Below are 14,117 nucleotides of genomic sequence, written 5' to 3'. Positions count from 1 at the left end.
TTAGATTAATCTTTCTTTTTAACATTATCTGCAAAATTTACATGTCCTCATTCTCTTTGGGGTCGAGCGGTTATCTGAACTGGGGGAACACAAGCAACAGCATCACTAAGCAGCCCTTGCAGAGAGCCAGGGTCAGGCAGTCTGTCTGGTGTGAGGATGGGGAATAACACTGCATTTAACCTCTGTGCCACTTAAGAAAAATTTCCTATTAACACAATCCTATTTAGACACAATCCTTTTGTGTCTTAAAGAGATGGTTTGCTAGTTTTAGATTATTAGGAGGATGAGTTTAGTGGTACATCCACTGCATGTGTGGCTGGCATTCAAGCAGACTTTTGAAGCAATTAGATTTCTTATTAATTCCTTGGTTAATAGTCCCACAGTTCTTGTTTTCCATGTAACAAGGGGGTTGATTAACCCACTGTTTCTCAATGTAAATGGGACAGCTCCGTAAATATTATGGTTCACCAATACTCAATATGTTAACAGCTCTAGGACACTAGAAGTTTTCCACAAGTCACAGTGGGAGTACCAGTCTTTATTTTTTTCAATTTCTCACAGAAAATAAAGATTAATCATCATGTTACTGTAGGTAAGAGTTTCTTATTAATTACACAGATTTTCACTCATGTATCATTATCTCCCCATGATGCTATAAGGACCTGCTACTCCAGTACCATTTGGTCTCAGGGCCTGTGCTCCAGGCCTGATAAATGTTCTTTTATTTCACTTCCCTCTCTTCCCAAGCTGCACATTATGTAATGGAGAGCCAGTTTAATAACAATTGGTATTAAGGTACTGGGTTGCACAGCATTCTGATATTTTAAGTAGTTTGGAATTCTTTAAGTTTTTTTGTTCCCATTTTCCAAACTAAAAGAAATGACGTAAGGTTTCAAGGAACAGTCAGTGACACTTACTGTGCAAGTTTCCTTGCTGCACACACCTCTCCACATAGTTACACGTGAATATGCAGGTGCAGCACAAGTGTGCTGGGAGCATTTGTTACATGCTCTATCTATAGCCCCACTGACCAAGCAAAACAGAGTACAACCTTACTTAAGGGCATTAGCTAACCTTCTGTATTAAATGCAAATGGCAGTAAACAAGGAAAGTTAATCTATGGCAATTTTCAAATTGAGATGCTTCTTACAGTGCCAGTGAATTATATGTGATCATCAGAAAAACAATTCCTCTCAAAATGCTGTATGCAAAATTCACACTGGATGTGGATGCTTTCTTTAAAGTGGACTTAAATATGAAATTGGACAAAATTTTGTATTTTAAAAATAACTCATTTGGTTTCTAGGGACACCTAAAAACAGCCTTCCACTTTGATATCAAATACTACCAACTTCAAAATATATTCTTAAAATCTGCAACTAACCACAAGTTCTGCTAAATGACCAAAGGTATTTTACTGACCACAGACATCTATATTTTTATTGCTAAGAGAACTAACATTCAGGTGTTATAACAGTCTAAAACCAGCAGGATGTTAATTTTCAAATACCTTTTTCCTTTGATCATTAAACAGTCAAAGTGAGGCACTTTTACAAGGGAAAACCAGAAATAGCAGGAAAGGAAAGAACATATTTCAGAATATATTTCCATTCATTCCTTTAAGAGCTGATGCTCATAGCTTTGAGGGCTATCTCATCTTTCACCAAATTCAGCATAGTCCCACTACCTGCAGTCACACTACAGCTCTGCCAGCCTGTAGCAGCTGGAGAACAACTGCTCACAGATAACCTGAAGAGGCTATTTGCCAACTTTGGTTTGTGCTTATCTTACACTGTATATAAATCTAAGTCTGAACACAGGAGGATTTAGGCAGGAGCTATGCCATCCTAAAGGCCAGCTAGTAAGGATATACACTGAAAAGTTGCACCCACCTTAAACTAAAATCCTGAAGAAGCACTGCCTAAAGCTGTGCACCACTGCCTTGTGCAGAACAGAAAGGAAATATAATTTGGCATGAATGTCTTTTTTTTTTCTCCTTTTTCCTCTGCTTTCCTCTCTTATCTCCAAAAAGCCCACTCAAATCTTGCCAGTGTTGTAATTTCCATAAAAACAGCTTTTGCCATATTTTCATGAAAAAACAAAACCCCACATACGAGCAATCACAGCTGTCAGTGCAGCAGTGCAGCAGATACTGGCGATTGGTTGAACTTGCAGTGAAAGTTCTGGACTAATTCTACAGAAACCTGTATGTCACTCATAATGATTCAATGGCATATGGAGTCATGGCAATAATTTTCAGATTCTCTTCAACAGAACATTATGGATCGTTTATTGTGGATCATTTTAAATGCTTTTTGTCAAAGGAGTGGAGGGGCTAATGCCAGTCAGTTTTGAGCTCAGGTTCAGACTGCTCTGCCCAAGAGTTAGTTCCCTGGAGTTACACCAACACTGCTCAGACAGGAGGTTTGGAGCACTTCTGAATTGACAAGGCCAAGCAAACATGCAGAAGTCAGAAATCTCAAATGTTAAGTTTTTAATTTCAGTTCTTTTGAAATAAGACAACACCATTTCAAACTACTCCAGAAGAAAAGGCATAATGTAAAAAGGTTTCTACTCTGGGAAGGTTTTCCCTTCACGCAGCCTTTACCAATATACAGCAAAACAACTCTAACTTCAGAGACGCAGCAACATAAAACAGACTGAATTAAGTCTGAGGACAATTAGAATGCTAACAGAATTCTCCCCAGAAGTTACCAGATTTTTCTACTTAGTCTCTTGGCTTTCACACGCACACACATACAGTTCTTAAGGTACTACACAATAAATTTAAAAAGTAAAAGAAGAGTCTAATGATAACAAAAAACACAGCAAGTTTGGTTGGATTTTTTTTAGTTCTAGTTTTTGCAAAAATGAGGCTGTTCTGCCACCAATTATATTTCAGAAATTTGTTACATAAGTACAATAACTGTCATATTTTCCCTTTCTTTTCTGTATTTTATTTTACACCAAAAAGAGGTTGTTCAAGTTTCACAACTCTAAATCATGCTGGGAAAGAAGTTGGTGACTGCACAAAAGCGAGGGGAGACAAGAGCCCTCTGCCTGGGACTGGGAATGGTTGCATGCTCCATGATGATGTACTTTTTTATTGGGATCACCATTGTGCCATTTTACACTAAGAGGTAATAAGAGTCATTTTTTTATGAAACAAATCTATTCTTTTTCCTGTTAGCATCATATACAGTAATTAAAACAATGATAAAGTATACATAAGTACATTGTACAATAGACAAAGTGCTCTCAGAGAGCTCATAAGGATTTAAAACAGAAGAGGAAAAAAGTGTGACAAGAATTCATTGGGCACAGTGAGCACAAAAAAGAGGAAATTATTCTCCTCAGGGCTAAACAAAACAGACTAAATCAAAACATTTGCTGTAGAATCAAAAAGCCAACCATGCTTATCAAAGCTTGACAATGAAAAGCCAAGTCTCGCATAAATAGAAACAGTTAAAAAAAGCTCTTTTATGGGCAGGAGAGAGTCTTGTTTAATAAAACTTGATCAACAGAAGTCATGGTAAAATTGTTCACTCAAGAATCTGTATCTTACTTCCAAATTAACCATCATAAGAAACGAGGACCTTCAACAACCCAGGCAGCCACACCAAATATTACAGAACATAATGAACACTGAAGGAGTTATGAATGCCCACCCTCTTATTTAATTTCGTGAGTTCTGCCTACACACACAAAATTAATTTGCAAAATATCAAAGTAACAAGACAAGGAGTGCATCTCACTTGTTCATGTTTCAAGATTATGACAGAGAAAGCAAAGACATCCACCTCATTCTTCTTGCTAGAGCACCTTTAATCTCAAAACTATTTGAAATACATTCTCTTTAAAATAGAGTAATTCACATATTTATTTTTCTGCCTCCAGATTACATTACAAAAGATGGATACATGTATCAGGAGTAGTTTCATAAGAACTGGAGTGAGACTGTTTCTCAATTTTCTTTGACACCAAAGTGTACTTCTGTGAGCAAAATTTAATGCGTTAACAATAACAGAAAAGGAGCTCTTGAGAAAAATGGATAAGCAACAGTAAAAATTAACTTTTCCCAGAAAAAATCCTGCTACTTATTTATGCAAGAGGCCCATGTAATAAAGAAAAAGAGAAGTGGGGAAAACAGATCTGAGTTCTGAGGCTTATTGAATGAAATCAGTCTAAATATTTCTGAGATATGAAGTGCACTGCATTCCAGGTATTTACTACCAAATTTTAAAATCCATAGCAATATTTTTTTCTTGAATAATATGAAGCTGGTTAGAGATGGGGAGGTCAGAATCTAACTGAAAACCAAAGAATGCATAAAAAACCAGCAAAACCAACAAAAATGCTTTCCTGAATTTACTCACTATGGCAGCCCTTCTCCAGGCACAGCCACTGATTCAGGGTGGGCACAGTTCATCACAGCAGGATGAAGCAGCTATGAACTCCAGCCAAGCCAGCACACACAGATGTATTTTCACATGCCACTCACAACAGATGCTTCTGATGAGCTTAAAAGGAATACCTTTTGTTTTGTTTTTGTAGTGTTTGGACAACAGAAACTGTGTGCAAGGTACTCAAAGCCAACATCAAGGACAAAGTTTTCTGCCCAAACAGCAAAGGCTCAGAGGATGAGGAAATCTTTCCTTATCCCTGTCTACAGGTGTGGGTTAATCTGACAGCCTCAGGACAGGAGGTTATGCTCTACCAGACTGAAGATACACTGGAAAGAAATCCTAAGGTACTTGCAGATTGAAAACTCTCATTCTTTGCTACTATCTAACACCTTTGAGGAGAGGGGCTGACAGTTTTTAAACCAAGCAGCTCAGTAACAGCAGGAGTCACTCATCTTTTACATGTTAATAATGTCTTAAACCAAGGCAATTTAAAAACATTTCAGAAACTAGAGTTTTTTATTTTCTTTTAAATATTACATTAAATATTAAGTTAATACTTTTAAAGAAACTACACCAACATATATACAACACCTATGAACATTTTAAAATATGTAAGTCTCCCAGTTGAAGACCCATTGTAACAAATCGTTTATAAACTGTGGCTTGCTCAGTTGCTTGTTGAATTAGCAAGAGAGACATCAAGTTTAGAACCATCCAAAGTAAGAGCACAAATTCCAATTTTACTTGTTTTTTAGGTGTATATTATGAAGCAGGGAATAAAGAAGGAGAAAATTGCAACCTGATGCACATTTTAGACAGAAAATGAGAAACAAATCAGTGAAAATTCAGAATCTTGGATGCCTGAGACTGAAGTGCTTTTAAAACTTAGAACGAACATGTTTAGATTAAAAGTGCAAAGCATTTATATAGATTAGTGCTTCCCACTGCGCAAACCTAATAGCATAAAACACTTCAGCTGAAGAGAATTTTTCTGGTTAATGCCTGTCTTTATAATGACTGCCTCAGGGAAAGCTACATTCAATAAAGAAGCAAACAGAAATTACCTACCATAAATGGAAACAAGAGCCTTGTTCACTGCAAGGGGAGGCAACTTCTTGATGTCCCATCTACTTGCATTAATGCAAGTAAAATTTTCAGGTCAGGAACCACCCCTGCTTTTGCCTTGGCCAGGTCCCAGTTTAGTACATTCAAGCATCATTATATACACAAAATAATACTGCAGAAAAAAAAGTTTATTAATAACAAAAAACAACAAAAAATTTACTGCTTCAAAGTCTATTTCCAATGAAAACTAAATAACTCTGAATTATTACTACAAGTCAAAATAGTTTTGTTTAACAAAGACAAGTAGGAAGCCCCCAACTGCCATGCTTGCATTTTTTGACTACTTACAACCAGAGGTGTGCAGTGAAACAATTTCATTCTTGTGCACACTGACAAACCAGTGTGAATTTCTGCACAATGAACACTTTCCCACTGTGACAGTGCCTAGAAGCTCTGTTAGGAACTGGAGTTTGGCACTGTAATAAGGAAGTGACAGTGTCAAAGATTGCAGGGTTTTTTTGAGCATGTACATTATTGGTTTCCAACAATGTAACCCCAATCTGTAAATCTGCAGACTGGGGTCATTGACATACTGATGGAAAGAGGGAAGAGTGGCATGGCAAATGGACGTAATGAAACCAAGACAATCTCCAGGGATGCCAAACCACAGAAGATTTTGTCAGTACTAGCATGATTTTTTCACTCAATCTGACTTAACTAAAAACTTTTTAATGGAGTATTTGTTATAGTGAATCACCCTGATTTCTTATTTCAGTGCTCATATGTCCCAGACAAGTTGGAGAACTCTAAAGAAGTTAAAGCACGAATAGAAACAATTGCAAGCAATTTCAAAAAATACCAGACTTTCCCGTGTTACTATGACCCAGGAGGAACACAGACCAACGTCATTTTAAGCAGACTTTATCCCGCAAAAGGTCTCCTCTTTGCTTTCCTCTGGCCTACACTCATGTTTACTGGTGGATGTCTGATTATTGTTCTGGTAAAAATTAGTCAGTATATTTCTGTTCTTTCTGCTTGGCAGTAAAAAATACATATCTAGCATAGATTGTTGAGGTTGTTGGAAGATATTAAGACATTTTTTGTGCCTGTCTTATTGGCATTTTATGACTCTTAATATACCAGGTGTCAATTCAAGGGCAGGCAAAAAAATTGAACAGCAACCTCTATAGATGGCAATCCATTACACAAGGACAAAATATAAAACTGATTCCCAGGAATGCCTGAAAATACCTCATAAAAACACAAACTTAGTTACTCTCTATTGTTTCCCTGGGCTTTAGGAGGTAGAGCTGCTTTACAAAGCTACATTTAACATTTACTACTAAACTCTTCTTCCACGTTTTAGATGGGGTGCTAATTTTCTGTCTGGTTGAAATCACTTGGTGCCACATCCATACACATCATCACTGGCAGACACACCCTTTATATCCTTATACACCAATACAGTATGTTCTCATGGCATACTCATCTGTTAAGAAAAGTAGCTTTGTTATGGTGCAAAAAGGTGTATTTTTTATTATGGATCTCTCTGCTTTTGGGAAAGGGAAGGGAGAAAGCCCCTCAAAACAAAAATACACATACACAGACTTTACAAAATTTGCACTGTAATTATCTAACACCAATTGTATGTAAAGAAATATATGCATACATTACAGGGTATAGTAAGGAAGCCTCTACTAAAAGTATGTTTTTCTATTTAACTCAAATCTTAGCCTTGCCTTATTTGAGACAAGTGTGCCACTCAAGGAAGGCTACCTGGCTGCCATTTGCATAGATTACAAAACTGATCCAGAAAGGAGGTTATGATATATAGAATGTAGTGTCCTGGTTCTGGACAAGACAGGTATAATTTCTGCAGGAGCCAGGAGGGGGCATGGCCAGGACCCAGAGGTTATTCTGTAGCACCTCACCTCAGTTTTTGGGAAATGGCTGCCTGCCAGCTCAGTTAGCCCGGCAGGGGGAATGGTCGGGTATTGTCGGGGTGAGAACTCGGGTGCAAACCGTTTCTTGTACACTCTTTTATTAGTATTGTTGCTGTTACTGTTGGTTGTCTTGTCATTGCTGTTTCCAGTAAATTGTTCTTATTGCAACCCGTGATCTTCGCCTTTTGTGCCTCTAGTTCTCCTCTCCAAATCATCAAAGTGGGGATAAAGGAGAGGAGAGCAAACAAGCAACTCGTGGTTTGCAGTGTTTCCAATTGAGGAATATCATTCTAAAACCACAACAAGTAAAATACATGTGTGATGTCATAATAAATACAGCAAGCCAAAGTAACCACAGAAATTTACATGCCTAGCACCAAGATATTTTACAAAAAGATACATTCGTTTCCAGAGCCAAGACTTCTAGGAATGCTCTGATGCATGGAGAGACTTTCTCTGTTCTCTGAAAGGAACTGTTTCTCTCAGCCAAATTTCAAATTGCCATTGGACACAGGTGGAACATGAGATACTTCCTTCATACTGTATTTGACTGTCATCTGGGACAAAACTGGTACAAGCTTTTTCATCACACAGTTGAATCAGTATGAGCTATCATTCACAGGGAAGTTTCAGGGCTTAGATACATATTTAATTATATTACAGTTTAATTATTCTCATTAATGTGGTACAATTCTGTATTATTTATTGTAAGAAAGGCTGACATATTAACCCAGTACATGAATTCTCCAACATTACTAACAAAACAATGTCAGAGTTTGCTTTTCACTATGATCAGGAAACGAAAGGAAGTGACTGCTAATTTTTTTTTTAAACGATAACTCCCAAAAATTAATGTAGAATTATATCCACAAGGAGGAAAGTATATCCTCACACAATACTTTTGTGACATGCATCAGAAGTTGTGTGTATTTACAAGTCAAATGTCTCTCATTCCAGGAAAGTGAAAGTTCATCTGGCACAGGTACAGATGGTTTGGGTGACCAAGTTGGATGGGAAGGGAAAGAGAACCTGCTTTGTTAGTCCATAAAAAGCTGAGGCAGAAGTGTGGTAGGCAGTTTTAAAAAGAGTCTCCAAATTGTGAAGTAGAACTTACTCATGACTGCACTCAGTCCAGCAAATTTGTAACCCATCACTTTCCTCCCTGCCCAGCTCAGCAGAGATAGATGAAAGTTGGATGTTGCTGGCAGACCCTGTGGGTCCACTCATTCAGCAGTCAGTGACCTGGGTTTGAAGAGCAGAAATTTGTGATCTTGCTGAGCTCAGAACTCAGCATGAAACATGAAGACCTGGAGTAACTGCTCTCAAATCTGCCCTTGGCTTCCCAAGTCTACCCCCTACAGCCATATCCTCGTCACCTCCCAAACGTGAGAAGACAACTACTCACTTTGAAAATTTAAAGGGGTTTATTAAACCTTAACAAAAAAAACAACAAAGGACTACATAAGGAATAAGCTGCAGTGCTGGGAACTGCCCCTCATGCACACCACGTGGCTAGTTCATCTTCAAGATGGATGCTCAATCTTTTATACCCCTGGGGGTTGTATCAGCTAACCCTGGCCCCTTCAAAGTCTGTCAGTCAGCTCTTTGCTTTTTATGGGTGGAAATTGCTTTTTTTAAACTTGATTGGAGGTCAGGTGTTGCCATGCCGCACCCCCTAAGCACCAAGCTTTTCCATTCCCAGCTGCCCCCTGCAAGGGACACGTGCACACCTTCTTTTTACCTGTCTTAGACAGCCCAGCCTGTCTGATAGCAACAATACGGGGGGGGGGGGGGGGGGGGGGGGAAAGGGGAACTATGGGGAGAACAGAGGACATTTAAACTACAATAACCTAAGTATACATCACTTGAAGCTTTTCTTAATAATCACACAATAGTTATCTTTTAATTATGAGAGCCAATCATCTCATTATCCATCTATAAAACTAATTATAGTTATCCCTCTTAGTAGGAGATGAAAATTTATTCTGAGTGCAATCTGAATAACAGACCTCCGGATTTACCTCCACCAAAAATAAAGCAGGTAACATATGAATGGTTATTTCCCTCCAACTCATACCCATTGCAAGTACCTAAAGAAAAATCTTCCACAAATTCTTTCCTCTAGCAAAGTAAAATCTCCTATTTGGACAAGAAATATTCCATGTCGTATTGCACTAAATAGTTTATTTAGTTGTTGGTTTTGCACTGGGTGTTTGATAATCCGCACTGATCACATGGTCTTCCCCCCCCCCCCCCCAAGCCCCGGTGGTAATGGTTTGTCCCAGGTTTACTCCTCCCCTAGCCCCTTCCTCACTTGTATCCCATTGGCTGTGGCCTCCTTCCTCCGCCCCCCTTCCCCTGAGCTTAAATGTCCCGGGAGGAGCACACCCCCGCCCTCCCCTCCCGCTCACAAGCTCTCTTTTCCTGGGATGTCGCCTGAATCCCGAGGTGACTCGTATCTAGGAATAAAAGTAGCACTTTGGTCCCGAGAGGAGAGCGCCTTCTTCTCTTGCTTTTGTCGTTGTGAAGGCGGCTAGGGGCCGGGGTCCAGAGCTAGTCGGATCGGACTCGAATGGCCCCAGGAGAAAACCAGCCATTTACAATTCCAAGTAAAAACAGCTGTGCAGAGAGAGAAAATCACACACAAATTGGGAAACTCCTTTTTTTCTGGATTCTTGCCAAACACAGCTTCCTCTTTTGTCCAAAATAAATGGGATGTTAATGTGAAAAGCCAAATATTCTATTGCAGAAGACTGTTCTTGTTTTTAAATAATGCTTTGCTCATGTGGAGAGTGCTGGTTATTTTCTACATCTTTGAAATCTTTAAGTCAGATATTCTTTTTCCTTCACACTTTCACTTAACTTCAAAACCAAGTGTTTTTCTAGTGCATGATGTTGATGAATTACTCTTTTGAGCCTCTCCATTTTTCTATTCTTTTTTTATCTACAAAAGTTGTAATTCCCTAGACTGAAGTTTTAATAACACACTCTATGCTTCTTACAAGCACACAAGAGGCAATATAGCCTTTGGAGGTTTCTGTTTCGTTGGGGTTTTTTTATAATATTGGATTATACCATAAAGTCTACAATAAATCTGATTTAAATTGTTCTTTTTATGAGGTCCAGCAAAACACCTTCTATGAGAACAGCTTCCATACAAGCAGTGACCACTGCAGTTGCATAATTCACTTTTTCAAGGCAGAGTAGATGACCAATGTCTCAGCATTAAAACTCCTGCCACCAGAAAGGAAGCAGCAGCACAAGCAGCTGGAGATTAAATTCATCCTTGAAATCTGTTTTATTAGACATTATTTTTACCAGCATTGATGCTGAGATCACAGGAATAGTGCTTGAGCTGACTGGAAGTTGTAAGGAACACAGGAAGAATGTGGATAGATTTTTATACCCTGATGAATACTTCAGTTGCACAGGCCCTTTATATATCGATATGAATAATAGTGTCTTCCTGAAACTATTAAAAGTCCCACTATTAAACTATTAAAATTCAAGTGCTGTGCACTCTCACAAGCAGTTTTTCTTCTTGATGCCAAATAAGACTTGGTCATGGTGATTGTGTTGGACGATGAAAAAGAACAAAAGTTACAGCACTATTAGTGAGGGAACTAGCATTCCTCCTAGGCCAAAAAAACCCCCGAACTCCACCACCAAGAAAACAATTGCAAAAGTTTGTAAAAAGAAGCTGGTTTTCTGGATTAGCAAGATTCAGATTTCATCAACTTGCACTAAGACCATGTTTCTCCAACTTTGATGAAGCAGCAACAATGGGAGCTGAAGAGGAATCTACACTGACTTGCTGAGAAGACATCTGTGAATCCCCAGCATGTCCTTGCTGTACCTAAACAATACCAGGGACCTTCTGACTTCCTCTGACAATTTTGAGTTCAGTATCCTGCTAATTTATGCTATTTTATTACCTGGTCCTCAAAGCAGCAACAGGGCAGATATCATCAAGAAGACACTGATCCTCAGAGATTCTTCACTCGTATAAACCCGTGGCATTTGACAACAAAATGCCTTCCAACTGAGTAACTGGAACTCTGTGCTTATTTTTTGGTTTAGGGGATTTGAAGGGGGAAAGGGGAGAATTTGGTTAGTTTATTGGGGTTTTTTTATTTAGTTTTTTTTATTTCTTTGGGATTTTTTGTTTGGGCTTTTTTAAATAAGGAAATGAGGGAAAACTTTAACAATTTAGGGTCTCTAAACTATTCACTATTCAGAAGACACACAAAATAATTCAGATATATTACTTTTGGTAATTTTGATAATAGAAAATAGTATTTAGAATTAACTGTGTTAATTCCAAATTTAAAAGCTGGCTTGAAGTTACGAAAATTCCTGTATTTCCACTAATACAGAAAAAAATAATTCTAAGGATTGATTGGAGGTAGTTACACTTTGTAAGAGAGAAGAGGAAGCCTTAGAGGGGAGAACTTAGACCCCCTTTCAGCACCTAAAGGGGCTCCCAGAGAGCTGGATAGGGCAGGGTTGGAAAAGTGCCTGAAGTGACAGGACAAGGGGAAATGGCTTCCTACTGCCAGAGGGCACAGATAAATGGGATATTGGGAAGAAATTCCTCCCTGTGAGAGTGGGGAGGCCCTGACACAGGGTGCCCAGAGAAGCTGTGGCTGCCCCTGGATCCCTGGAAGTATCCATGGCCAGGGGATACTTGGACAGGGCTTGGAGCAACTTGGTCTAGTGGAAGGTGTCCCAGCTCAAGGCTGGGGGATTGGAATGAGATGATCTTGAAGGTACTTCTAACCCAAACTGCTCTGTGATTCTACTTCTTACCTCTTCTAATTCCAGACAGATTTTCAGAAAGTCTCAGCATGCTAAATAGGTTAATCTGCAAGTGAGGATTCTTGCAATGTACTTTAGGGCAATGTACTTTAGGGCAATGTTGTCTTGTCTGAGAACAAGACAACATTGCCCAAGTAACTGTAACGTTCCTGGCACTTTCTACTCTGTGATGTTTTAACATGCCGCACTCAGGAGACTTTTCTAGAATACACTGCCAGTATCCATCAAGTAAATGCTCAGCACAAGTTTAGGAACCGATTTATTATGCGAGGTGGCTTTATTCCTTCCAAAATGGCCACCCCAGGGTTACCGCTGCATTTTCTGAAGGAATAGAGTTCTTTTAAGAATGCCCTACTGACTTGTGCTTTATGCACAGGACATCTACACTTTGATCTTAGTGTAGCAGACTATTACAAGATTGGGTCTGTCACCGGAGGAGATGAAAAAAGTGAAGTGAAATTTTGGCTCAGACATGAGCTGCTTATGTAAGCTACTCAAGAGTGCTGTGGCTCAGCCACAGCAAGCACCAGCTCAGGAATGCTGATCATCCCTTTTACAACACAGTGAGGAGAAAGAATGGTGTCAACTGGGTTGTTACTGCTGACTTCAGCAGAAACCTCAAGTATTTAACTGACTCACAGCTGACTTCCTGACTCTGTGGCAGCTTCAGGCCAGAGCTGCTGTGATACCTCATTTTGAGCATAGGTCAAGGAGGCATTGAATGCAAGTGGTCAAATCCCAGTCTTTGGCACATCTATCTCCAAGACGTCACATGATAAACTGGTTTCAGAAAAGCACAAATCTGTTTGGTCTTTTTAATAGATAAAGCATCAGTTGCTTTTCCAGGGCATTTAAATATGCACTAGTATATTTCAATATATAACATATATAACTACAACTAGAGAAAAATTGCAAATAGAAGAAAGATTACACTGAACTGGTGAGGCAAACTTGAGAACAGGATTTAAAGCAATGGAATCCATAAACTACAGGGATAATATCACACTGTTAGTCTCATAAATGAGGCTTAATATAAGAGGATAAAAACCCAGATGCTTCACCAGTAGATAGTAATACAAATAAATGTAAAGAGTGTTAGCAACATGCTTGAATTACAGACTGTTGAAAAGGCCAAACTATTATAGATGCTCCAAAATTATGATTATCAAGTTTGCTTAAAGATATTAGAAAATCCTAAATAGAGAATAGTGAGGAACAGCTAAAATGCATTTTATGTCAGAAAACATGCAACATCTGCATGACAAAACTGGTGGGCTTTTTCCCCCAAACATTCTCTCACAACACTGTGCCCAAGAGCTGCTTTCCAAAGCATCAAGGTATTTTGCCTGGACTAAAAAGCACATGAACACTACCGAGGTTCTGGAAATCTTCAATAGAAATACAAGAACCACAGCCCTTACCATAAAGGTCATGTAACACCCTTACCTATGGACTCTAATCTCATAAATGTGCTCTTTCATGAATGAAAAAAAGTACTGCATAAATCTGTCAAAAATAAGGAGTCTGAAATGCAAATAAGAGCTACAACAGCTTTTAAAAAGACAGCAAAACCCATAAACTAAAGAAAAAAATAAACCCAAAATCCTACTCTTGGTGTTTGTAGGTGAGCAGTTTGAGAATGGACAGTTTAGGAGAGTTTAAAGCAAGTTATGTTTTTATGGTGGTGGTTGTTTTGTTGCTTTTTCAAGGAAAAGAAGAAAGGAACCTTTCAGGGAAGCTCAGTCATAAAATATGTATCTTTTCTCACATAATAGACATCTTAATAGGCCATAGAATATGAGGCCATCCTGCTATTCTATTTCTAGCCACAGGCTTTGAAATAATTCAGCAGGCCTCAGGATGGCTGGCAAAGCCACAGCCTGCC

At 38.8% G+C, this 14,117-nt stretch overlaps 1 protein-coding gene across 1 annotated transcript; it reads left to right on the top strand.

Moving 5' to 3' along the window:
• Positions 1-3,003: 3,003 nt before the first annotated feature.
• LOC139597539 (putative calcium-activated potassium channel subunit beta) lies at positions 3,004-6,516 on the top strand. Its single transcript, XM_071442967.1, has 3 exons — positions 3,004-3,140; positions 4,555-4,750; positions 6,247-6,516. The coding sequence occupies exons 1-3, from the start codon at positions 3,004-3,006 to the stop codon at positions 6,514-6,516; spliced, it is 603 nt and encodes a 200-aa protein (XP_071299068.1).
• Positions 6,517-14,117: the final 7,601 nt, after the last annotated feature.

The sequence above is a fragment of the Agelaius tricolor genome, unplaced genomic scaffold (genome assembly GCF_023055355.1).
Source record: "Agelaius tricolor isolate 1412-34295 unplaced genomic scaffold, bAgeTri1.0.p SCAF_18, whole genome shotgun sequence".
NCBI classification, from domain to species: domain Eukaryota; kingdom Metazoa; phylum Chordata; class Aves; order Passeriformes; family Icteridae; genus Agelaius; species Agelaius tricolor.
Note: the sequence above shows the minus strand (reverse complement) of the source record. Positions and strands in the feature narration are given on the sequence as shown.